Raw genomic sequence first — 24,712 nt, forward strand, 5'->3', positions numbered from 1 at the left:
ATGGCACCTGGCAGCGTGTTTACCACGCTGGGGTAGGATTCTAAACCCGTTCGGGCCGTCTGCTACCGACACGTCAGCGGCCCGGTGGCAGCACAGCGTCAAGCGACAGGATTGGGGAAAAGCTTTGGCTGCCGTTCTACGTTGCGACTGGGATGATTTGTCCTTCTTGTCAAATGTTTTACACCTATGATACAACAGACGTCTCTCTTATTGGCATCGGCGTTATTGCCTGAGCGAGAGCGGCCTCAATATTCTCTCCCTAATGACTCTACCTGCCACCTCGGCGCCGTGCTGGAGCGTAATGGCCCCCACAATGGCAAACACGGCCGAGTTGAGCACAATCTGCTGGCCTGACCCAGCAAGGTTTTCGGGCTGGTCGTACGCGTTAGCCAAAGGCTGTTCACCCTTTCGAGGTGCCGATGAGACGGGGCGTGAGTGAGGCTTACCTTTGCCGGCTTCCACCGCAGAACCTTGTCGATGCCAGCGGCCATGGCCAGCTCCTCAACCTTTTCCTTCGTGACGACCTTCTGCGGCAGCTCCACGTTGAGGCTGTCGAGGCTCGCGAGAGCCGGGTGCTCAAAGGGTGTGCGGCCGTGCTCGTCCGGGACAATGGCGCCATCCTTTGCGGGTGAAGACGTCACTATGCTTTTTGTAGACTCGAGAACAACTGCCTGTCGGCCTGTTTTGCATCGCAAGACACCGAGTCAGTTCAGAGTTACTTTCGGGCGACAGAAGCAAAGTCGCGCGTGACGTTCGAATGCGGGAAAGACCTTACCCAAATACGCCAGCTTGTCGTTGAAACCCCGACGGCCCTGGTCGAAACTCTTGTGCGTGACCGCCAGCCACTTGACCTCGTCGGGCAGCATCTTGTCGCCGTCGCGACCCAGGAACTTGATGTACATCTGGTCGAGCTTCTTGGGGTCGGTGTTGACGGACCACACGCTGCGTGCCGGGTTCTTGGTGATGTGAGGCGAGAAGGGCGCCTTCATGCCCTCGGGGGTATACGACCATCGCGGGCGCTGCCTGACCTCGTCGGGCCGGTCCGCCTCCTCGGTTTTTCTCGACACTTGGTCGATCTTGCTCTCGGCTGCCGGTCGGGAGCTGGACGTCGCAAACGTTCGGGAGAGGCACTGGATAGGAGAGGCGACTCGGGGGGTTGCCGCCGACTGGCAATGCCGAACGGCATGCCTCGTGAGGCCGTATGCTGACCGGGAGCCGTTAGTTGCCATTGGGGGCTGGCAACGGGAGACGGTGTGTTCGGGGAGGTGGGGGATTGGTGAGGGCGTACTATCGACGTAGCTAGAGCTCCTGATGCTCGAGCTGGAACTTTTTCGCGATCGCTGCACGGAACAATTTCTCAAGGTCACGTGGATGCGCGCGCGGAGGCAGGATCATGCGATGACCGGCGCTAAGTTGTATTGAGCTTAGCGTGGATACTAGACTCCGGGACGGTCCACCGGCAAACCCTTGACGGTCGCGGCTCCCCTTGAATTATAGTGATCCAAACCGCGTTGTCTCCACTGAAACCGCGACACGCATGTGAAGTGCTCCCAACGCCTGCGACGCGTCGTCTGCCCTTCGACCCTGGAGAACAGCCATTGCTGCTGCTGTTGATGCTGCCGCCTCCGACTCTGCACGACACGACGAACATGACATGACAATTGCCCTGGGAGAACATCTTCCTCTAGGAATATCGCACCTACCCGATCATGGCGACTCCCAGTAGGGCCAAGACCACGGCCCAGAGCAGCGCCCTCCTCCTGGACAAGCTGTCGGCCGTCCTGCCCAAGGGCTACCGCTTCGGCATCTACCACCTCTCGACTCCGCCCATCAAAACGGATGCCCTGTACTCAGCACCGCCCGACGAACGCGAGGATAAGACGTACTGCGAAAGGCATTTCCTCGCCGTCTCAATTGACGTCCCGTCCAACACCACCCAAGCCAGCAAACCACCGAAGGACGATGCCTCGAGGCCGGTCCTCATCCTCGCCCTCGAGATCTTCATCTACACCACGGCATACTCCAGCACCTTCTTCGTCGCAAAGGCCGATTCGACGGGCTACCTGAAGCTTCTCAACCTTCCCAAAGGCACCGCGTCGCCCATCAAAGAAGTCAGCAGTGTATTCGTCTCCTACCTCGTCGAGCAGCGCAGCCGCAAGGGCATCCAGTCGGTGGTCAGCCTCTTCGCCCGGGCCCAGGACCAATACCTCTTCCCCGGGAGCGTCGAGTACAGCGGCAAGCACGTTCTCGACGACAGAGGACTCGTAAAGTGGTGGTGCAAGGTCCTCGACCCCTCCTGGAGAACCCCCCTGTGGGCAAGGGTGCACCGTGGGGTAGCGTCAAAGGATACCTTGTGATTCCCGGGCTCGACAACTACGAAACCAAAGCCTTCTTACCAAAGCCTCCAAAAAGCGCCGCCAACTGGGTGCTGGGACATGCGCTGGAGAAGATTTCGCATTACAGCAAAGAGTACGATTGGGTGCCCGCGCGATGCCTGATTCCCCGCTTCCCAGATGACCCCAAGTCGCGATTCCGAGACGAATTGGACGAAGAAACCGGAAAGTCAAAGCAGCTAAAGACCACGGGCCAGTGGAAAAGTGTAAAGAGCTTGGACACTTTTTGGGAGATGATGGCGTACAGGCAGGAATGCTCCAGCGGGCGCCTGACTGGCTTCATCTGGGTCGTCTTTGATCCAGAGACGGAGCAACCGCCTCGGGACGGCGCTTCGACGGCTTTGCCGACGCCAAACCCTTCGTTTAAGGCGTCGAACCCGCCAGTGACGCCAACCAAGCCAAAGGCTGCCCGACCGGCGACGCCCATGTCCACGCCACGCAAGCTGTTCCCTCAGGCGTCGTCTGGTACGCCGTCCAAGACGAAGCTGGAGAAGCTAGAGCGGAAAAACAAGAAGAAGAAGAAGAAGAAGCTAACGGGTATCATTAAACCTCGCCAACCGCGCATCAAGACCCAGCAGCGCAACTACCTGTTGGACAAGCCCATTTCCACTGCCTACTACTATTGGCCGGCTGAAGGCAGGGGTCGCAAGATTGTCGACGAGAACGATTACAAGCGGGTCAATGAGCTTCTTCTGCGCTTGGACTTTGCAAACCTCGACATTGCAACCAGTGGCACCAGGCGATGGATCAGCGAAGTGGGCATGGGCGACTCGTGGGGTTTGGAGGTTACGGGCACAAGGGAGACGCCGGCGCCCTCATCGGACGAGTCGTCATCTGGGACCGTGAATAATCTAGCAGGTCTTGTTAAGCGCAAACGCCCTGAAGAGTCTGCGATCGATGGGTCAGGTGAGCCGGCACACAAGGTTAACGTCCTTGGCACGGGCCTCATCCGAAGGAAGTCCAAAGAAGAGACCGCGGGTCGTGTCGACGCCGAAAAGGCAAACAATGGGGAACCTTTAAAAGCGAATGTCCTAGGCGCGGGGTTGGTCCGCAAGAAACGTGACACGTGAATTTTGAAGGCTGTGACGTTGCAAGCCGAGGAGCCAGGACGGTAGCAAGGCGTTGGATTCGGGAATACCAGGGTAACGGACGGGTTGGGTTTGATCCCCAAGAAAGGAGTTTCAGGGGATGGGCAAAGGCTTTGGAATGCCTGCCCAGCGTGGGAATCCATGGTGCAGTGCATACCTAAACTGACAGGGTCGTGCGAGGCTTTAATTAGACTGCTTTTATCTTGCTGTTTTGAAACATATCCATACTTGAGATTGAAGGTGCTTTGTGAATCAAGAGGAAGGCTTATATGCTCGTAGGTACTCCTTACATGGATGGGTAAAGTCCCTTGACAGCCATCAATGCATCTTGGCGTCTGATGTTACCATGTTAGTCTCGGGATTGCCATGAAATTACCCCGCCTGCGAATAGAAAAAGGTATCTTGGGCAAACCACTTCTATCTCCCCCAATGGACTTGAACACTTGCCATATCCATGTCTCCACCATCTTGACCTCAGCAGCCAAGATACCTAGACGGCCTTGCTTTCGGGCTCAATCTCTCCCCTTCCCTTGTAGGTGCTCTCCGGCAGAGCGTTCAGCGCATCTTCCTCCTTGTCAAGCTTGCGGAACATCAACCAGAAGCCGACGCCCCCAAGCAACTGATGATGGCGATGCAAGTGTACAGCCACACGAGCAGGGGGTCCGCAGCCAGGCCCACAAACGCCTGAGCAATGGCACTCGAGAAGGCGTGGACGAACCAAAACACACCCGTGACCAGCCCGCGCATGTTCTTGGGCGCCTTGGTAAAGGCATACTCCAGGCCCGTGATGGACGCAAAGATCTCGCTCAGCGCGATCAGGATATAGCACGGCGTCTGGATCCACACCGTCATCTCGGGCGGGCCGTTCTCGCGGATGCAGTCCGTGTCGCCGGCGTTGTACCCGCACGGCGCCTGCTGGTAGATGAAGTGCTGGATGACGGCGGCGACCACCATGGACAGCGTGGCGCAGAGGAAGCCGAGCGTGATCTTCTTAATGGGGGTGAAGCGGAGCCCCGCGCGCTCGATGGCCGGGTAAATAGCCTTGTCGCAGATGGGGATGAAGATGAGCAGCGCGAACGGGTTCAGGTTGGTGATGATGTCGTTGGGGATGCCGTCGAGCCGCATCGTCGCCGCCTGGTTGATGAGGTTGTTGGTCATCTGGCCGTAGGCGAGCCAGAAGACGGGGAACCAGAGGAACACGGTGCAGGCCATGACGCCGCGGCGGACCTCGTCGACCCAGGCGTCGTCGAACGTCATCCACGCGGGCTTGGCGGCGACCCGCGAGGGCTTGATGCGCTCCCAGAATACGTCCTTGCCCATCTCGGAGACGCCGTTGCCCTGCTTGAGGCCGTAGCTAACGAGGGCGAAGGACTTGCCCAGGACGGAGCCCGTGGGCGGGCGTTTGGCGTAGCGCTTACGGCACGCAAGCATGACGACGGGACAGAAGAAGAACATGATTGTCGGGAGGAGGTACGAGAGCCAGAACCCGACGTACTTCTCGGCGTAGACCATGGAGATCTGGCCGACGAGAGCGCCGACGTTGATGAGGAAGTAGTAGCGCATGTAGACACGGGAGATGGTCATGACGGGGTCGATGATGACGCGCTCGCCCGTCTTGGGGAGCGTCTCGACGGTCTGGCGGGGCTGGGTGAGCTCATATTGCTCGGCGATGAGAGGCGAGATGTTGGCCTTGAACCAGCCGACGCCGGTGCCGAAGAAAACGAGGCCGACGATGAAGGCGGCGAGGGCGCCGCTCGGGTTGGAGATGACGGAGGGGACGGCGGCGACGATGATAAGGATGTGCCCAAAGGTGGCGATGGCGATGGCCCACTGGATCGTGAGGTAGCGGCCCCAGTAGGCGTCGGCGAGGTAGCCACCTAGGATGGGGTCAGATGAGTTTGGCTGATGTTAGATAGCGAGAGTAAGGTTGCTTACCGACAAGGGGCATGACGTAAGACCAGAAGGAGTTGAAGAGGGTGAGGGCAGTCGAGGCCCGTTGGCCGAGACCCAAGGCACCGGCTTGCTCATGGGTGCCTCCTGCACCAGTCGTCGAGCCTGGCGGGAGTGGATACGCAATAAAGTTCACGACTAGAACATGGAGAGTCTCAGTAACCGATACCATATTGTTGCTGTACACCATCCCGACTTACACACCGCCGTCGTGCCATAGTACGCAAAACGCTCGCACATCTCGACGAATCCAATGCTGTAAATCAGCCAGTCCACCTTGCCATGAATGCGACGCAGCGTCAGTAGCTCCTCCTCAGTAGGGTAGACCTCTCCATTGGGACCGCCGAGCGTGTCGTGGGACCCTCGTCCATCGGCGACATCTCCCGTGTAAGCATCGGGCGTCTTCCTGGCGTGGGCACCCTTTTCGATGGCGGGATAATTTGCTCGCGCAGCTTCCACCACGTCGAGGTTAGGGGCCGTCGACATCGTGGCACGTTTCGGCTTGAGCTTATTCAAAAGGCGAAGGCTTGAGAGCACCGGGACGGAGAGTGGCAATTACTGGACAGAGCTTGGGAATACAGCCACCATGAAACCTGGCTGGGTTGGTAGGCCATTTTGTAGCTTTACAGGTCGCACGACGCAGACGCATATTATCGGCGCTGTCAAAGGTCTCTGCGATCCATGATAGGCGCGCAGTAAGAAGTCCAGCAGTTTCTCGTGTGGTGATGGTTACATCTCCTCCTTGGCGGCTTCGAAGCGAGCCAGCGCCCAGAGATAAACATGAGTAAACGGCGCTGGGCTATCTCAGTACAACCAAGCCGAATGGTGATTGGAGAAGTCGAGAAACGATGTTGCACGGGGGCAAAGCGGGCAAGGCATGAAACAACGGCTTCCCGACTTGGCATGAAAGATACCAAGCAATTGGCCTGTTTTTAGCGCCGTAATCGACGGCACTATGATAGGGAGGTGGCCGTGAATGTAAATATCCCGCCTAGGATTGTAAAGGAGGAAGATTTAGACTTGGTACTGGCGAATTGTGTGATAAGACACGTGGCGACGAAACCCCACGTCTTGGCTGGGCACCCGGGGAGGGAACAATCGAGTCTAGGTTTTTGGACGACAAAGGACACAGGGATTCGGGAGATATGAACGCTCGGTCTTGGCTGCCTTGGCTCTGCTCGATTTGGTAGGTGATATGAGGTCTTGGATCTTGGGTGGGCGTGTGACCACTTCTGGCGCAAAGCGTCCAGATTCTGATGCCTAAAGGATATTTGGGTCACTCCACTTAACCACCTTCTGGGAGAAGAGGCAGAAGAGAGCAGCTTCGCAACCTGCTGATCCATGACAGAGGCGCACAATATGTCGTGTAAAGGAGCTAGGAATTTAGGTTCACAAATACACGATGGTGAGGCAGTCCCTTGATCTTTTGCAGCCTTGTATGAGACATTTTCCAAAGGAAAAACGTAAAGTATTAGCCGAATCCCTACTTCGATTTATTCTCGACTTTCCTCATACTGACCAACTTTGCATTCGATGTCGCTTTTCTTTTGTTCATAGTTTTCTAAAAACAAGTCCGGAGTTAGATTTCCAGGTTTCAGGCAATCACCGTAGTTTAAATCACATTTACAAACATACAGTAGCGGTCAAGTTTCTAAAAAGTTATTGCAGTTCAACTTAGTATGGTGGAGCTGGCACTAGACTAGTCGATACAGGTACTTTTACGCCTGGTGTTGGATTCACAATCCAATATTCCTTGGTCAATCTTTGCCCGAATATTCGCAGGCAGGCCGCCCCTTAGCTTGTGTGATCATCTACCCCGGTGAAAAACGAATGTGTAGCTTAACCGCCGCTGCCCTTCATTCCGGCGTGTTTCATCATGGTGTAAAGGTAGGACCGGTAGTTACCCTTGGGCGCGGAGGACGTTACGTTGTATGAACGAGTTTATTTTTCATTCAATCTATACCATGCCGGTACTAACACATGTATGATTTTGGCGATACTATCTCCTTTTTTCAAGATTGCAGCCCTTCATGGCATTCTGTAGCGTCAAAGTTACCCTCGGACAATCTAGTGTCCACATTTACATCCTAGTCACTTATGTAGCACCCGCCAGGTTTTGTGTCTGTGGCGGTAATGCTATCAGTCTGAAAGGTAGACCAGTATCTATATCGCTAGTAATCACAGAGATAGCCGTTTGAGATATTGGCTCACGATGTGTAAGCAAATGACGTAGAAGACCGTGATGCCAAAGATTCTGTCGTTGACAAGGATGCAGATGACGCTAAAAAGTCCATCATTGAAGAGATGTGTGAAGTTGAAAGGCCAGATAATGACAAAGAGTTAAGAGACTCTGAAGCCAACATAGGCTTCGTTGTTGACGAATCAGATATCCTTGAAGGTTCCGCTGTCGAAGATAGTAAATATAGATAAAATCTGAGGACGCCGAAGAATATTCTATTGCTGGCAGCGAAGTAAGTTATGTAGAACGGTTACTAGGAATTAAGTCGAGGCAGATGTGGTTCTGAGACTTGTTGGTGATGAGGTGGTGGAAGACACCCCGAAAGAACTCGTTGGAGTAGGAAGAATAGTTGCAGTTGACAGAGAATCTGAGGAAGACATGCTGATTCCTGTAGAACTGCTTACTGAAGTCAAGGTTTTCGTGACCGTTGAGGTTGAAACCGACCTGCTTGTTGAAACGACGGTTCCTGTATATGCAGATTTGAAGACCATCCCACACCGAAGTAATATGAATTTACGCCAGTGGATTTGGAGATCAAGAACGATCAGGGAGACGTTGGTATTGGGTACAAAACGTAGCTAGCAGGTCGCTTGTTGGTTAAGTCGTCGACAGCTACGAGTCTCTCAGTCTCGGAGTCAGAGGATCGAGCAGATCCAGGGTTCATGCTGGCAACTGTAAGCATTGCGATGACGACTGGTGAAGAACATGTCTCAGAGTATAATGGGTGATGAGAAATAGAAAGCAACTGGCAGTCCAATAAAGATGGGCTGTCAGCTGGCGATTTTCCAATTCTAGTAACAAACTCGTCGCTGTCTCGAATATTTCTCGTGGCACACACAAAGAATTGTAAGACAAGCTTACGAGGGTTGTATTAGGAATGCAACGTATTTCACTGACCTCTCGCTACATCAATGGCCAAATAACCACCCCTACCCCTTGCTGTCTGTGGTGATAGTGTAATACCATGAGGCCAACCTTACGTAGTATCACCGAGTCATCCATAACGACCTGAAGTTTAGCTTCCCACCTCGATGTACTCACTAGTCTACCATACACAATACTGTCACATAGGCTACTGTTCATGCGTTCTTGCTCACCTTTTGGCATAAGTCAATATGGGAGATGTATTCGTTTATTGAGGCCTGGTTTCTGTGAAGGGATATCTCACTTCATTCTCTTCGACTCCTCGACGGCAAATTCTACTCTTCCGATCCTCATCTCCTTCCTCATCCTTCGAGTCGAGGACTATCGCTGCTCTTACCTAGTCCACCACCAGTACCTCGACGATAATATCTTCAAGAGTCCAAGACCCATACAGACCATCTCAATGGCATAGATGAGACGTTTGGGCAGATGACAAACAAGAGAAGTGAAAATGACGCGTGCTGTTCGTCTATTCCTAGAGCTGTAGAGAAACTCAATTATACTATCCGTAGTTACTTCATTAAAACACAATTGGTTGGGTCACGAAGGTATATATCACATAATTCTCGACTTGCCTGTGAGTCTTCGAACAGTGCACGATCCTGTCTCTCATCAACTTCCGCATGAGGTAAGAGTCTTTTGAAAGCATGCATGAGTCCCGTCAAGCCCGGTTCGATCGTGGGATAATTCATACGTCGAAGGGCGTGACCACAGTGGACCGGTCTCTCATCACATAAACTCACTGGTTTAACGGTCAATACTCCCACCCATGCCATCAGAGGGTACAACTCCAAGAAAAGGCAGTTGATGGCAGAAATTGGCGAGAATACAAGCATGTGTGGCGCGGACTTTTGTCATCTTACTGTACCAAAGCATAATATAGGTCGCACTTGATAGAAACCAGCAAACTACAACAACGCTTCGAAACAACGTCTGTTTTTAAAGACTAGATAACTGTCTTTACTCCGGTACTGTTGTACCATTGAGAATTCTTAGGACTCATGTGTTTCAGAGGCACAGAGCATTGAATAGAGGAAGTGTTCCTTGAACCACTGCGTTTTCATGGACGCCCGCCCTTATGAACGATCGGAGGCGCAGGCAGGTGACTGTAATGTCTCGAAAATAGGGATAGGGTGAGGGGAAAGGGTCTCTGGGGCTTGACATCACTATAAATGGCGTGCAACGGTGGCAGCCCGGGTTCCCCATGCGTGTTCCCGGGAGCGCGTCAGGTGGCACGTGCGCTATTGTTGTCACGAGCCTCAACTGAGCTGAGCTGAGCTGCAACACACAAACATGACGTGAACCCATCAGGACGACACAGTGCAACCGTGCAGCTTCACATCTATACCCACCTCGCTCAGCTCGACAAGTCTCCAATAATCAGCACACATCTCAGAGGCTCATCGCGATGGCGTCCTCAAAGCGTTGGCCGGCGCCCATCCACGTCTTCTCTTACCGCGCCCTTCTTGTGGTGCCCGTCATCCTGGCCATCGCCACGTTCGCGTCTCTCTTCATCCATTCCGACGTCAACGTCGCCCTTCTCTACTCGCAATGCGATGCTCGCGCGCGTCTTCCGGCCATTAGCAAGGTCCCAGTCCTGGGCCCGCCGGTGTGCTTCGCCATCAGCTTCTTCCAGAGCGCGCTGGGCTCGATGCGGACCTTCGCGAGCATGGCTGCCATCCTGTCCTTCATCGCCGGCCTCATGACCGTCACCACCGTTGAGGCTGCACGTATCTGTAACGCACCGAACATCCTCATCGCCAATCCCACGGGCCCCTGGTTGATCATCAACCTGCTGGGCGGTGCGGTGGTGTGGCAGCTCGTCATCATCCCGGCCTTCTTTCACCGCTCGCGTTCCATCCTGCTTGCGAGGAAGAAGGCTGGCCAGGAGGTTGTTGAGAGCGCGGCATCCAAGGACCCGGACTTTGGCAAGGACTCCCGTCATCTTGTCGTGGACTCGGAGATCGTCGCCATCCCCGTCAGCGTTGCGTGGGGCTTCATTTTGCCGTCCATCCTCATGCTCATCTACAACTCGCCCATCACAATCGCCATCTGGCTCGTGTTCCCAATCTGGGTGTCCCTCATCCGCCAAGCCGTCCGATGGCTCGTCTTGCGACTGCAGAAGCGCCAACACCGCAGTTTCCACCTCGAGTCTCACACAGTCTCTATCCTGCTCGTCTACATCGTCCCCATTCTATGCTCCGCTGTTTCCCATGTGTATCTTATCTGGAGTCTCTTCCAGTGGGACGACAGAAAAGAGATGACGCGTGCCACGATCAAGTTTGTTGAAATCGACATGTTCTTCATTGGGCTGACCGTCCTGTACTGGCTTTTCGTCGAAACTGGGTGGAAGGTTCCGCTGGTGGCAGTTCTTGCGGCCATTCCACTGGGCCCTGGCGCGGGTGTCTGTATCGCCTGGATCTATCGGGATACTCAGATTCGCGAGCATCTCAAGCACTGGCTATCAGATGTCATTGGCAGCGAGGAGGCCAACGAGGAGGGCGGAAATGCGGCAGATGAGGAGACACCTTTGCTTCACTGACCGAGAGTCTGTAAGCAACGAGTTAGCCGTGTGCAATCTAGCCCAATCGTGGCGTGAACTTACCACCAAGATAACTCCTGCTGTTTGCCTTCTCTGTGCAAGATTTCCTGTCGCGTTCCTACCGACGTGCTTTTGATGTCTGCCATGATGCTTAAACTTGAGGGAAGTATACATGCCTGCATCCTCGACGCTGGGTTGGCGGAAAACGAGAATCACAGGGCACTACACGGAATCACATGTGTTCTTCGGGCCCAATCCTACAAGAAGTTTTGAATCCCTATCTGAAAGACAGCAACTATTGATTGAACCATATGACCGCTAGCATGCTCCCAGAACATAAAAACATGGCGAGGAAGTTCATACTTATGCCTCTGGTATCGTGCATGACCTGAACCTCATTACATCATTGAGATCTCCGCCCCATATCCTTCTTCAGCAGCGATGAGTCCATACCTCAAGCATCACTGTTTAAGATGATGCAAGTTTACTGGGGTGATTGGCTTTTCACCACCCAGCACAGCCATGATGTTCCTCATACTCAGCTCCTCAAAACCCTTATGCGTCTCGACCGTACCGCCGGCGTTATGACAAGTCAACATGGCCTTGGTCCCAGCCAGCTTCAGCAGCCGCGGATGAGGCCTTGGCTCATCGTCATGCACATCCAACGCAACGGTTCCAATCTGCCCAGACTCCAGCGCGTCGGCCAACGCTTCCTCATCCACAAGGGTTCCCCTCGCGATGTTCACGAACCGCGAACCAGGCTTGAACCAGGCCAGAGACTCAGCCGTGATGATCTTACCACCCGCGGGCGTGCACAACACTACGCAGTCTGAGATGTTGAGCAGAGACTCGAGAGTCTCGTGGAATGTCGCGTCAAACTGCGTCTCGACAGCGGCGTCTTTGCGGAATACGTCGAAGTAGTGCACGTCCATACCGAAGCCGAGGCCGAGTCGCTGGGCGATCTGCTGGCCAATGTTTCCCATGCCGACAAGACCGAGCACGCGACCGCGGAGGGTGTGTGAGACGGCCGTGGCGCGGCCGTGGCAGTCTTGGAAGGCGACGGGGTCAGAGACGGCGCTCATGCACCACGGAAGGTGTCGAAAGGTTGAGATGACGAGGGCGACGGCGAAATCTGCTACAGCTTCCGCGGCGGCGAGTCCAGAGTTGCAATAGATGACTCCTACTTTTATCAGCCAACTGTTCAACATCATCCTCAAAACTTGACACAGGCCATAGGATTGAGATTCGTGGTCGGAAGAGCTCACCCCGTTCACCGAGAAGCTGTGTATCGGCCCAATCGAAACCAGCACCCGCGCTCGCAAACACCCGACAGCTCGCGGGCAGCAGCGACACTAGCTCGGCATCCCACTTGCCCATCTCGCCGCCAGTGCCCCAGAACGGCCGGAACACGGCGGAGAAGTCGCCCCACTTGCCGTCCCGGAGTGCCGCGGCGAAGGCGGGGCGTTGGCGCTCGGGCGTCGTGGGGCGGATGATTTCGCATTGCGCCGAGAAGGCGGCGTAGGTGTCCGGGTTGTACTTGATCGGGTCGCCGATGTGAAGCACCTTGGGCCTTGCATGACTGCCATTAGTGGTTGCGGGCGGTGCCGTTGCTGGGGTTAGGCCTGGGAATGTGATGTTTTGGCCTGGATGGATCACGAGGGTCGAAGAAAGTTGTTGCGGTGAAGAGGAGCGAGGTGTCTGGCATTGGGGTGTTGAGGGCGGATACGGGGTGTTGTGTGGTTCTGCCATCGTGAGTGAGTCTCGGAGTGGCAATTTGAGTATGAGGAAGTTTGCTTTTTGATGAGATGGGTTGTAATAAAGAATGATAGATAATGAGGCGATCGGACAGGGGTTCCGAGAAGAGATTGGTCGACAATAACCTCCAAAGATAATGCAAGAGCTCCCACGTGTGCGTCACTTAAGCTCCGATAAGGTTAGCAGTGGGGACACTAGACGAGATATCAGACAATTAGACTACTAGGGGCGATGGCACCCTATTTAAAAAGAGAAGAACTTGAACGATGGATTGTTGGAAATAAAGTTTGCTGGAGTCGGTGAAAAGAGGAGGCAAGATCAGGCACCAGTTGTCGTCCCATCAGTTTCTTTCTCGATTCTGGCCACAAATTGTCTCCCCATTCGCCCGACTTGATGGCATGATGAGGTTTCTCATCCAATGGAATGAGGACGCCAAGGCACATACTGCGCCAGTCTTTCGCAACTTGGCGGGACGTTAGGGCTCGTTAGTTGTTGACAAGGAGCACGAGAGAAAGGCTTATCGGGTTTGTTACAGCGTCAACACTCTGGCAACTAATGTCAAGTCTTTATATCGTGTAATATACCGTGCCTTGTTGTTTGTATCAATGACCCCAGCTGCAAATGCTATCAGATTTCGATTTGTGACTACGAGCTAAATGGCATGCTTCTAAACCCTGGAGTTCCCCACAATGTACGATCCTATCAGCAAGCATAAGGAAGCAGTGGGGTGATGATGACGACCAGCCTAGGCCGGTTATCCGTGGTGTCTTTTGGTTACTCCAAGAATCCATCGCTCCACTGTGGCAGGAAAAGCTGGGGTTATAGCAGGCTGATATGCGAATTGTCTGATTATCTCTTCATGATGAACGGCGCTCATGTCTTCAATACAGACACATGACATGTTTCTGCTGTTAGTCTATCAGAGAAAGTCCATCAATTGAGTTGGGACGCTACTCACAATGCATTCCGCCATCAAGTTAAAACAAGAGACCATTTAAGATATATCCAGCATGGCTCTATCAACATTTACCCGCTATGTCAATTTATGACCTTTGGCATGCATATAGGTTCAAATTATCCACTGTCCTAACAACTGCACAAGCCCATCATAGCTTGTATCTCGCAGAGCACTAACAGATCACCGGTGACCTAGCACCGAAACTACAATATTCGAATCATACCATTTGCCCAAAATGGACGCTTATAATGATACATAGCATGATGTTAGAGTAATGCTTACTTCGAGCCGCGACCTTCCCAAGCCAACCACACCTGCAACCCCCCTTCTATGCTCTGGACGAATCCAAAGAAAAGGGTAAAGGCAAAAACCATAATTGCCACCCAGAACGTGTACCATTGCACAGAGTTTCGCCTGTCATTCCACCACTGCGTCAACGTCCGAGGACTCGACTCGTCGAACGCTTGCTTCAGGATGATAAGCCGATCGCGCCAAAAATCAAACCTCTCGAAGCGCCGTTCTTGGGCTCTAAGTATGCCACAACAGGCAAGGCTTGGATCGAGATTCTTATACCTGATTTGAGATTTGACCCAGCTTCTGGACCTCTTGTCGTTCTGCGGGAAAAGAAGTGCCAGTGTCCTTAGCGTCTCCTCGATCAAGCCATCGGGGAAAATTGGTTCCGCAAAGCTGGAAACTTTCAGTAACAGCATTTGATTCAGCAAGGTGAATGGAAATCACTCACCTTTTGTTGAACTGCAGAAAACTGTGAAGGTGGAAGATGCTGATAGTCTGATCTTCATCGGAAAGGCGAAGGTGATCAGCCAAGTTTACCGTCCAATGGATTTTGAGGCCCCCAATGAGACACAAGTTTCTAGCCGTAAAGATCTTCCCAAGCACTGCCCCTTCTGGTTCCAGGACACCCCTCTGTTCTTCGAAAAACTGCCTTACAGCCTCCCTCAGTGTCTGGCCTTTGGCCCAATCCAAGGTATGGGTTTCGGATACGTCGTATTGGTGGCCACCCACATCTAGCATAAGTAACAAGGAGGCGCAGAGGTTCAGAGATGCATTGAGAGCATCGGGATCTTCGAAGCCACTGCCTTGTAAATTTGAGTTCTTTGATAGGATCTTTTCTCTTGTCAACTCCCCAAGAACTCTTTGGGAAAGGTCAACCAAACCTGAAGACGTCTTGACGGAAACGTGGAGACCGCTGTCATGGAGGTAAAGTTGGCATCTTTTTCGATAAGAATCAAAGTAGGGTGTCATGTCCGGAACACACTGGAGTTTCGGTTGGCAAGGGGCCCAAAATTCCTGAATAATGGTGGCCCTCAAGTTTTCGGGCACTGGGTACCCGAGCCCAGGGTCGAATTGAACCAGGCTGTGGGCGGACATGATGCAACTTGGAAAGGCGGGCGGAGGTGTCGCTTCGACATCAAGGAATGCATTGGGCACTGATCTTTAGCATTTGTGGCAGGTTTTTATTTCATCTTTCCATCAATGTCGTCACTGATTCGTCTGCCCAATTTTCGCATGCCGCCTCAAGAGCGTCGCTCTGTTGCTACCTGTAGGTTACACTTCCAAGCAGCCAAAATGGAAAAGCCTCAGAAAACGCCTAACATCATGATTGGGTCTCGGAATTTCTCAGCCTCTATGTGCTAGCTGACGGGTCTCACTGTGATTAGCAAAATACAGGGGTATTGATCCAGGCGACTGAGTGCCTTGTGAACGTCGGCGCCACCATGAATTGAGCCAATCAACATGCCTCAGATGACGTCCGAACAGCCCTGGGGATTCAGCTTTTACTTGGGCAGCGGCGAAAGGTGTCGACCATAAGGAAGAACATCTGCCTTTCTCCCTGTCAGCATGTTCTCTAGGCGCTTCATCTGTCATCAAGCCCGATTCTACCTCATCAAAAAATCCTACACTTCTCCGTGACTCATCCGGCGAGTGTCTCCAGATCGACAACAACGTCTCAAAAGATGAATCTCTTCCGCGATAAGTCCAAGTCCTGGCCATACGCTCCGGAATCAGTGGGTCAACCACGTGGATATCTATCAATCGGCGGACTGGCGAGGATCGGACGTCTGCAGTGCTTCTCAGCCAAAGGCAGAGCAAGAGACGAATTCAACCAAAGCATACTGCCGGCTATCAAGGAACACCTCAAGAACAACCTCTCCAGAAAGCCCAGGGATCACTTTGTGGTTTCTCTCTTTATGGTCGGAAAACGAGAAGAGAAAACTAAGCCGATGGTTATGTTAGTCTCTGATGACGGCCCTCTTCGGAAAGAAGCGTTCCGCTCAGTCAATGATGAAAGCGACATCATCAAGAACCACCCTGGTTTTGGGCTTGGGCACATCCCGCTTAGTGCAGAGTTCACCGACCTAAACAATCTTCAGCTATTGGCAGACGATCAATCGTCCGTAGTTCCTGATAGTGAACCTCGGACAGGGATTTACTCGTCACTGTTCGCTCCGGGTTTGGAGGATCACGATCTCCTTCCTGCTCCCAGATGCCAGGAAAGCATATCTGAGTCAAAACCCATGGTTTCGATCAGTCCTACTGACAGTACGACATGCAAGAGACTTGTTGTCGAGCACAAAGGCGTGAACAATGCGAGCACGCACCATGCAACTGCTGGCGGCGTTGTGTCGTACAGGGGAAAACTCATGTACCACACTGTTCATCATGTTTTTGACACATCGAAAGCGAGTTGCGAAAATATCTCTGAAGTTCAATCTGTTGATCCCGGAGATGATGATAACGAATGCGAGATCACCGGATGGAGCGACTTTGAAGATGACGATGATGAAGATGGCGTGGACCTTGCAGACATTACGAGCCGAGGCAGTATGACTCCTGAGTCCGAACTGGAAGACTCAACGGGATCAGACACACAATATGGCAACTCTTCTGTCATTTCATCTGGATTTGATCACGTTCAGCACGCTGCGGCTCTTCACACGCGACTCGGAGAGGTCAAGTTTGAACAAGAACTTCGTCCGCCGACACCGTCAGTAAGCCAAACCGATGACAGTTTAGAGGCCGGCGAAGTGGTAATAGCGTCTCCGGCCCTGGATTATGCATTCGTTGGTCTTACTCCTGCTTTAGAAGCAGAGGAGCTGAGAAAAACGGGGAGCAAGCCTGTTCCTCTGGAGCAATACGAAGACTACGTTGAGCTGGCACCTCGAGAAGCAGCCATAACCACCACGACGCCAGACGGAGGTACCATCGGTGGTATTCTATATGGCACGACATCCCTAGTGATCCTGCCTGGGTCGAGCGAGTTTGTTGAAGTCTACACTGCAAAGTTCCAGCAGCCCCTAGTTCCTGGAAATTGCGGATCTTGGGTCCTCGACGCAGCCGATCCCAAAAAGTTGTTCGGGCATATAATTGCGGGTAGCCAGTCAACCATGCTTGCATTTGTTGTCCCGGCACATCACGTTTTCAAGGACGCCCTGAAGACACTGGATCACATGGTTGAAGACGAAAAACTTTTCACTTCCAAGGCCCTTGAATGTGGTTTTGATTCACCCTTGCGATCAGTACCCGAAAGTGGGAGAAGACATGCCACTTACTGTTCTGTTTCCCACATAACGGCACATGGTTTCGAAGAACGGTATGACAGGAAGAACTATTCCCACGAATCTGATCTATCTTCGGCTGAATTCACGGCAAGATTGCTAGCCTCTGATGATCCGTATCTACCTCCCGAGTTAAACACTATGCAGTTCAACCTGCCGCCAGCTCTGACGTTAGACTGGGAATTTCATCCAGACAGGCACGTGGATATTCCAAACAGCCCACAGGCTTTCGATAATGGATGGGATGCGTTCAACAAACTCTTGCATACCAGGTCTGACGAGACAAAGTGGATTGCACTTGGAATCTTCGATAGCTGGTTCGATGACGATCGCGAACTGCCAGAGATCAATACGGATGCAGCAACGCATTGTGGCCTGGACGAGAGTCCACCAACCGCCAACTCCGACAGCCGTTCTCGACAATTTTGCACAGACGTCATAAGCCATGGCTTACCGAGGCTCTTTCCTGGGCCCCAAATATTGGGGCCTGGGTTTTCAACTTTGTTCAGTGGCGGATTATTATATCAATCCATCAAAGGGTACTCTAACTCTTGCACAGCCGCTGACTTTTCTCAAGACAAAGAGCATGCAGAATGTGTCTGGTGTAGCACAAAGCCAGACTTGCTGCGTCATCACACAACTCTTCACCATTGCGGAGGTCTCATAAGTCCCTGGCAGCTCGGCGGGTCAGGGACACAATCACATCGGATCTTTCCACCGCCAGGAAGCATTGTGCAAGAAGTCTACGCAACGCCTCAGCGTGTACGGCTGCGACCCACGCCGATGCGGCCTGTGCGGCGATCGTACGATCCAGGATTCCGGCATCACCTCGAGACTCATCAGAGGCCGGGCGTATTAACAACCACGCGAACACGGCTGGAATGGCTCGATGATTGCAGCGAAGTTAATTTACTTGAGTCCTTGGAAAGGGAAACGCTCCTCGAGTCGTCGTCGGACGACATACACTATTTTGAAGAGTGTGACCCTACTGATCGCAGTTGTTGCCACCGATGGAAAGTTGGATGCGGCCCCCCCCTGAGGCAAAGCAGCACCAGTCACTTACAAATACGACACATGCCGATGCAACCTGCGCAACGATCATACGATCCAGGATTCCGCCATCACCTCGAGACTCATCAGAGGCCGGGCACATTACCAACCACGCAAGTACAGCTTCAATGGTTCGTTGATCCTAATAAAGTAAGATCATTCGAGTCCTTGGAAGGGGACATGTTCTCCGATGCGTCGTTGAGAAGCGATGGAAAACATCGTGAAGACCATGAATTCGAGGCGAACAAGCCCATCAGAGATGGAAACACGTTACTGCGGATGCCTCGCACGCTCTAAGAAGACTGTAACTTTTCCAAGATCTTTACTATATGAACGATGCCGGTTGAATGCCCGGTAGCATCCCACATACCCAGCCAACCTGACTAGCCATCAACGATATCAGCACGGCTCAGCACAGCACACCATGCTCTCGATTTCGCGCTACGGCTGTTAAGCAGTTGGGTGTAATTACAGCAGCAACTGTCGACTGTCATAGCTCATACCGGCAAAGTTCAAATCCCGCGGCACAGTTATAACTATGCAGCAATCGGTTGCATCAGCTAGGACAGAGCCACGCACCCTCAAAAACACACCATCGAGCTTACTATCCATCGCCGGTTTAGTAGGGGCGGTAAACCCGGTAGTGTATTGTTGAGGGCGCGTGGGGGTCTACTGATCACAGCAGACGCCGCCAGCGGAAAGCTAGACGCTGCCCTTCGGCCAACGGGCACCGTTCATCTAGTAAAGATCTTGGAAAGGTTACAGTCTTCTGGTATTTTTTGTCGGTTTCATTTATTAGTAATTTTGATGGAGGGTTTGATCCGCGATCAGCCAGGTTCCTGTAAGAATACAAGCCCACCGTTTTTCACCATAAGGTTGTTGATGATGATGCTGCATATAACATAGTCTCTTCCCAGGAAGCCAGTTTATGAGTACAAACAACGTGAGGAAGCAGAGCTAGTTCGAGTCAAATCGCTGCTGATACCCTTTACTTCTGTTTTATGTACTTCCTTATTGTGCGTCAAGGCATCACCAAAGAATGTTCTGATATACTACTGGGACGTGGCAATTCATGTGGTCCATCATCTTGAGTTCATGCTTCAATTCTTCATGTCTTTCATGACCTGTATCTAGCTATAAATTGAAACCCCGACATGACTTATTTGGCCTTGCCAGTGGGGATGTTAAACAGAACAACCACGTCGCCCTCGTCGAGACCCTTGTCCACGCGGAAGAAGCCCCGTCTCTCGAGCTGGATGATGTCGTCCTTCTTGAGCTCGCCGACGCCGGCGTCACACCATGCCGTCTCCATGGTCGAGGTGTTGGGGTTGAGGACCTGCTCGAGCACGTCGTCCTCCTCGAGCTTGTCCTTGTTGATGAGGTAGTCAAAGTCCCAGAGCTCGGCCTTGACGAGCTTGGTGCCAGCCGTCGAGAGCCAGGTGACCTTCTTGTCCGTCGTCTTGAAGTCGCCCTGGAGGTGGAGCTCGACGGTGAGGTCGGTGATGGGGTCCGAGGCGCCGATCTCGCGGGCGAAGGCGTTGCCCCAGCCCATGAGGGTGAACTCCTCGTCCTTCTTGAAGCTCTTGGCGTCGGCCTGGTCGAGGATGAGCTCGCTCGAGAAGACGACCTTCTTGGTGCCGACGTCGGGGTTCTTGGGGTGCTTGGGCTTGTCCTCGGTGCGCGGGGCAGCGGGGGCGTCGGTACCGATGACCTTGACCTTGACGGCGTCCTTCTCCAGGATGGCGGTGTGGCGGGGGGCAATGGGGTCGATGACCTTCTTGTTGATGTTCCAGAACGACGCCCAGTCCATGTTGACGACGTTTCGGCTGGGTCCCTGCTTGATGATAAACTCGCGGAGGGCCGGGATGGTCATGCCGCGTCTGCGCACACCACGGATGGTGGGCATACGGGGGTCGTCCCAGCCCCAGACGGTGCCCTTCTCGACGATCTTGGCAAGCTTTCTCTTGGAGAGGAAGGTGCGGACGAGGTTGATACGGCTGAAGTCGTGCATGTAGACCTGGCGCAGCTTCAGGGTGTCGATGAACCACTGGTACAGGGGGTTGCGGTCCGTGTACTCGGTGGATCTGAGGGCGTGGGTAACGCCCTCGTGGGAGTCGACGACGGGGCAGGCGAGATCGTACATGGGGTAGATCTTCCACTTGTCGCCGGTGCGGTGGTGCTTGTTCTCGATGTTGCAGCGGTAGATGACGGGGTCTCTCAGGGCCTTGTTGACGTTGTCGACGGAGATCTTGGCACGGATGCAGTTGTTCAGGCCCTCGGGGGTGCCGTTCTTCATCTCCTCAAAGATGCGCAGGTTCTCCTCGACGCTGCGTTCTCTGCACTTGGACGCGATACCCTCAGTGCGCTCGTTGCGCATCGTCTCCTGCTCGGTGTCGTCGGCGTAGGCGTGACCCTCCTTGATGAGGCGGACGCAGGTCTCGTAGAGGTAGTCGAAGTAGTCGGAGGTGTACGAGAGGGCGTCGGGCGTGATGCCCATCATCTTGAGGTCCTCGACAATAGCATCCTGGAACTCCTCGCTCTCCTTCGCGGGGTTGGTGTCGTCGAGACGGAGGCGGAGCTTGCCGTTGTAGGCCTCGTGGGCAAAGTAGTCGCTCAGCAGCGCGGCCTTGGCGTGACCGATGTGGAGATATCCTCTGTTACGCAGTTAGGTGGCTGTTTTTATGATAGACCGTGGGAGCACTAACGAGGGCTCGGGCAGGAAACGGGTGACGACACCCGCCTCGGCGTTCTGAAGAGAGAGAGAGTAGTTGGCACCCTTCTTGCTAGCGGCGGCGACCTTGGCCTTGCGCTCAGCATCGGCGGCGTTCGTCTCGGCCTGGATCTCGGGGTGGGTGGTCTCGATAAAGGTGAACCTAGGATCGCGTGGTTAGCTTCTCGCTGGACACAAGCAGATGAGAGGTGTGCCATGTCGTACCAACGGGTGAGGTTGGCCAGAGTTCCCTTGCGGATGAATCCCATAGCAACCTTGTTGAGCTTGAGAGTCTGCCAGATCTTGGCCTCGGTCTCTCCCAGCGAGTAGCCCTCGATAAAGGTGCGCAGCGTCAGGTGCTTGTCGAGGGCGCGCAGGTGCGGCTCGATCGACTTGAAGTCGCCGGCCAGGGCGGTGGGAAGGGTTTGGAGCTCCTCGGCCTTCATGATGGCGGTGTTCTGATCCAATTGAGATGATCAAGAGGTCGGGAGGATACGATGGGCAGGATGGTCCTGTTGTCTCGTGAGTCAAATGCTTGGAGTGGCTGATATTTCGTGGTGGGGTTAAAATTCATGGAGGGGTAACGCTTCGGGGGGGACTCACCGAGAGCACTCGGCCGGGGCCAGTTTTGACGGCTCTGATTGGCGGCACAGCGTGATTGGAGTTCCTGACCGAAGATGGAGGTACCTACTGGCTGCAAGTGGTGACGCTTGTTAGTAGGGAAGGCAAACCTATTTCCAATGACATAGAGAAAGGAAGAAATTTATACCAACATGGGATTGAATCGAGTTTTCTTTTGAAAAAAACTTTTCCGCAAGGCAAACAGTTATGACTCTTCATTCAAGAAGAGCTCTGGTGACAGTGGTGTGTTTCGAGGACTCGAGTACGTACTGCGTAGACCGGGACCGGATCGGTCCTCTGATAAGCCATTTTGATCGATAAGATACGAGATTCTGCCTCGACTCTCAGGCCACCACATTTTTTCTGCAGGCTTTGGCCAGAGCTTCACACGCGACAAATCGTGAGGTCCAGCTTGGTGTTGCACCCTCCAAATCACATATACCCAGCCCCGTGATGGCGTCAACAACCCAATGCATGGCCTCCATGGCCCGCCTGAGCCTCTCCGCCTCGGCGAGACCGACGGTGTCTACGATACCACGGTTCCTCGTCCCCTCCGTCGCCCAGACACGATATGCGAGCAACCAGGGGGGCAACAAGAAGACGGAGAAGAAGAAGAAGAAGGTCTCCAAGGACTTTAAGACGTACAACGTCAAGAACTGCCCCCAATTCTCCCTCTGCGACGCCATGCGGTATGCTTTGCCCCCGCCAGGTTCGCCCAACACCAACTGATCGTGACTGCAGCTACCTCCGCGCATACGAAGTCGGCCGCCCTCCCCAGTCCATCAAATACGAGCTCGCCGTGCACCTCAAGACGCCACGCAACGGCTCCGTCGTCAAGAACCGCATCCGTCTTCCGAACCCCGTCAAGTCGGACATCCGTGTCGGCGTCATCTGCCCCGAGGGCAGCCCGATCGCGCAGCAGGCTCTGCAGGCCGGCGCGGTGGTCGCGGGCCAGGAGTCCATCTTCGAGGCCATCAAGAACGAGAACATCACCTTCAACCGCCTCATCTGCCACACCGACAGCGAGGCCGCGCTCAACAAGGCCGCGCTGGGACGCATCCTCGGCCCCAAGGGCCTGATGCCCAACCGCCGCATGAAGACCATCACCGACAACGTCGTCAGCTCCATCCGCGAGACCATGGGCGCCGACAACTACCGCGAGCGTATGGGCGCCATCCGCATGGCCATCGGCCAGCTCGGCTTCACCCCCAGGATGCTGTCGGCCAACGTCAAGGCATTTGTCGGCAACATCAAGTCCGACATCGCCGATCTTGACACGCACAAGGAGGTCCACGAGGTGGTGCTGAGCACCTCGCAAGGCCCGGGTTTCAGCTTGAACGGAAACTTTGACTCGACGGACGAGAAGGTCACGCCGGCTCACCTGTCCAACGTCATGTAAGCTTGTATAAAAAAGGACAGAAGGGAGAGAAAAGAAAAGAAAAAGGATAGGGGGATTTTAGATCAAATGTATCATATGTGTTTATTACACGTGTATCAAAAAGTGGCATAGCGCTTTAGAACATGTCGGAGATCTGGGTATCATATGCATCGCTACTTTTTGCCGGGTGGCCTTCCCTTTCCATGTGTCCACCGCGCCTACATCAACTGCTCTTGAGAGCCCTGATCGCCTCTGTCTGGGCGTCCAACAGGCCGTACAGACCGAGATATTTGACCACTCTCGCCTGTCCCTTGTCCCCAGCCTTGCGCGCCTCCTTCATGGCCGTTCCCAGGTCGAGGAGGATTGTATTTCGACACCTCGTCATCCGTGCCTCCGTTTTGATGACGAACTGGACCTCGCGCCCGATGGCATCTGCGAGAGCTTCGATGATGCAGAAATCCTGTGCAAAACCCGCTAGCTTTGCAGGGCTGCTCCCCACCAACCCTCCCGCGTCACCTTCCTCCTCGTCCTCCTCGCCGCTGTCATCCGCGTCCCAGTCATCATCCTCATCGTCTTGCGAAGCCTTCCCAGGCAAGCTCGCAAGCGCAAGCCGCTCCTCGAGCGCGGCCACCCGCTCATCCAACTCCAACATCTTCCTCCCCGCCTCGATCCCCCTCCTCACTTCCCTCAACTCACCACCCAGACCCTGGACTTCCTCCCCCCTCGTCCGTACCCTGCCCTTGATCTCCTCGACAGCCCTGCGGAAGCCCAGCATGGCAACGCGGACGTTCTCGACCCTCTCGTCGCCGCCGCGCAGCTCGTTACCGAGGGACAGAAAGGCGGTGTAGTTGCCGTTGACAAGCTCGAGCAGCTCGGCGCTGATGGCGGCACTGCGGTCGCGCAGCTCGGCCTTTAAGTCGTCGAGGGTCTGATGGCGGTGCGGCAGGGCGGAGAGGTAGTTTGCCGGGTGGAAGTCTGGGGCGAGAAAGTCGGATCGGGGGAGAGCGGCGGGGAAGGGCAGCGGGGCATCGTCGTCGTCGCCGCCGGCCGAGGAGGAAGACGACGAGGGGAGGTGGAAGGCGGCCGTTTGCCGGGTTGGGGACTGGACGCCGAGGTTGGCCATGTTTGTGTGTGTGTGTGTATGTGGTTGGTTCGCGCAGTGTACTCTCGGTGGTCGGCGTAAGGTTTTGGGAGCTCGGCGCAAGGCGTCAATCGGGCCACCGAAGCTGTTCGAATCGGGATCGGGAATTGTTGGGGTTTGGTTCGCGAGAAAGCTGTTCGAATCGCTATTTGGTGGTTCCGCGTCACGGGCACTTGCGACTTTGTTGGAGGGCATGCAGCTCTTTGAGAGGTCGGATTGGGGTTTCGTGGGGGGGATTTCACTGTGGGAATTAGACGCTTGGACAGTGCATTGGGAGCTCCACCCCATTCCCACAGCTCTCAGTGGACACGGTTGCGCAAGTGTGAGCTGCGGCTTTAGCGCTGCACAGGGGGATTGGACAATTCTGAACCTTATGCAACGAGGA

At 54.1% G+C, this 24,712-nt stretch overlaps 8 protein-coding genes across 8 annotated transcripts; 3 read left to right on the forward strand and 5 right to left on the reverse strand.

The window, feature by feature from the left end:
• Positions 1–222: 222 nt before the first annotated feature.
• On the reverse strand, positions 223–1,229 carry ColSpa_01469 (54S ribosomal protein L15, mitochondrial; the record flags this gene model as incomplete). Its single annotated transcript, XM_049267681.1, has 3 exons — positions 223–396; positions 447–679; positions 776–1,229. The coding sequence occupies 3 exons, from the start codon at positions 1,227–1,229 to the stop codon at positions 223–225; spliced, it is 861 nt and encodes a 286-aa protein (XP_049123638.1).
• Positions 1,230–1,709: 480 nt separating this feature from the next.
• Positions 1,710–3,463, forward strand: ColSpa_01470 (histone acetyltransferase rtt109; the record flags this gene model as incomplete). The annotated part of the gene is made up of 2 exons (XM_049267682.1): positions 1,710–2,311; positions 2,338–3,463. The coding sequence occupies 2 exons, from the start codon at positions 1,710–1,712 to the stop codon at positions 3,461–3,463; spliced, it is 1,728 nt and encodes a 575-aa protein (XP_049123639.1).
• A 508-nt stretch (positions 3,464–3,971) lies between these two features.
• Positions 3,972–5,917, reverse strand: ColSpa_01471 (putative peptide transporter ptr2; the record flags this gene model as incomplete). The annotated part of the gene is made up of 4 exons (XM_049267683.1): positions 3,972–4,100; positions 4,133–5,358; positions 5,417–5,536; positions 5,632–5,917. 4 exons carry the CDS (start codon positions 5,915–5,917, stop codon positions 3,972–3,974), a joined length of 1,761 nt encoding a protein of 586 aa, XP_049123640.1.
• Positions 5,918–10,002: 4,085 nt separating this feature from the next.
• Positions 10,003–11,136, forward strand: ColSpa_01472 (uncharacterized protein; the record flags this gene model as incomplete). The annotated part of the gene is made up of 1 exon (XM_049267684.1): positions 10,003–11,136. The coding sequence occupies one exon, from the start codon at positions 10,003–10,005 to the stop codon at positions 11,134–11,136; it is 1,134 nt and encodes a 377-aa protein (XP_049123641.1).
• A 461-nt stretch (positions 11,137–11,597) lies between these two features.
• ColSpa_01473 (glyoxylate reductase) lies at positions 11,598–12,885 on the reverse strand (the record flags this gene model as incomplete). The annotated part of the gene is made up of 2 exons (XM_049267685.1): positions 11,598–12,316; positions 12,402–12,885. The coding sequence occupies 2 exons, from the start codon at positions 12,883–12,885 to the stop codon at positions 11,598–11,600; spliced, it is 1,203 nt and encodes a 400-aa protein (XP_049123642.1).
• A 6,751-nt stretch (positions 12,886–19,636) lies between these two features.
• Positions 19,637–21,633, reverse strand: ColSpa_01474 (putative glutaminase; the record flags this gene model as incomplete). The annotated part of the gene is made up of 3 exons (XM_049267686.1): positions 19,637–21,131; positions 21,183–21,350; positions 21,413–21,633. The coding sequence occupies 3 exons, from the start codon at positions 21,631–21,633 to the stop codon at positions 19,637–19,639; spliced, it is 1,884 nt and encodes a 627-aa protein (XP_049123643.1).
• A 658-nt stretch (positions 21,634–22,291) lies between these two features.
• Positions 22,292–23,207, forward strand: ColSpa_01475 (50S ribosomal protein L1; the record flags this gene model as incomplete). The annotated part of the gene is made up of 2 exons (XM_049267687.1): positions 22,292–22,497; positions 22,550–23,207. 2 exons carry the CDS (start codon positions 22,292–22,294, stop codon positions 23,205–23,207), a joined length of 864 nt encoding a protein of 287 aa, XP_049123644.1.
• A 202-nt stretch (positions 23,208–23,409) lies between these two features.
• ColSpa_01476 (uncharacterized protein) lies at positions 23,410–24,309 on the reverse strand (the record flags this gene model as incomplete). The annotated part of the gene is made up of 1 exon (XM_049267688.1): positions 23,410–24,309. One exon carries the CDS (start codon positions 24,307–24,309, stop codon positions 23,410–23,412), a length of 900 nt encoding a protein of 299 aa, XP_049123645.1.
• Positions 24,310–24,712: the final 403 nt, after the last annotated feature.

This window comes from Colletotrichum spaethianum, assembly GCF_022836535.1.
Source record: "Colletotrichum spaethianum MAFF 239500 DNA, contig02, whole genome shotgun sequence".
NCBI lineage: Eukaryota > Fungi > Ascomycota > Sordariomycetes > Glomerellales > Glomerellaceae > Colletotrichum > Colletotrichum spaethianum.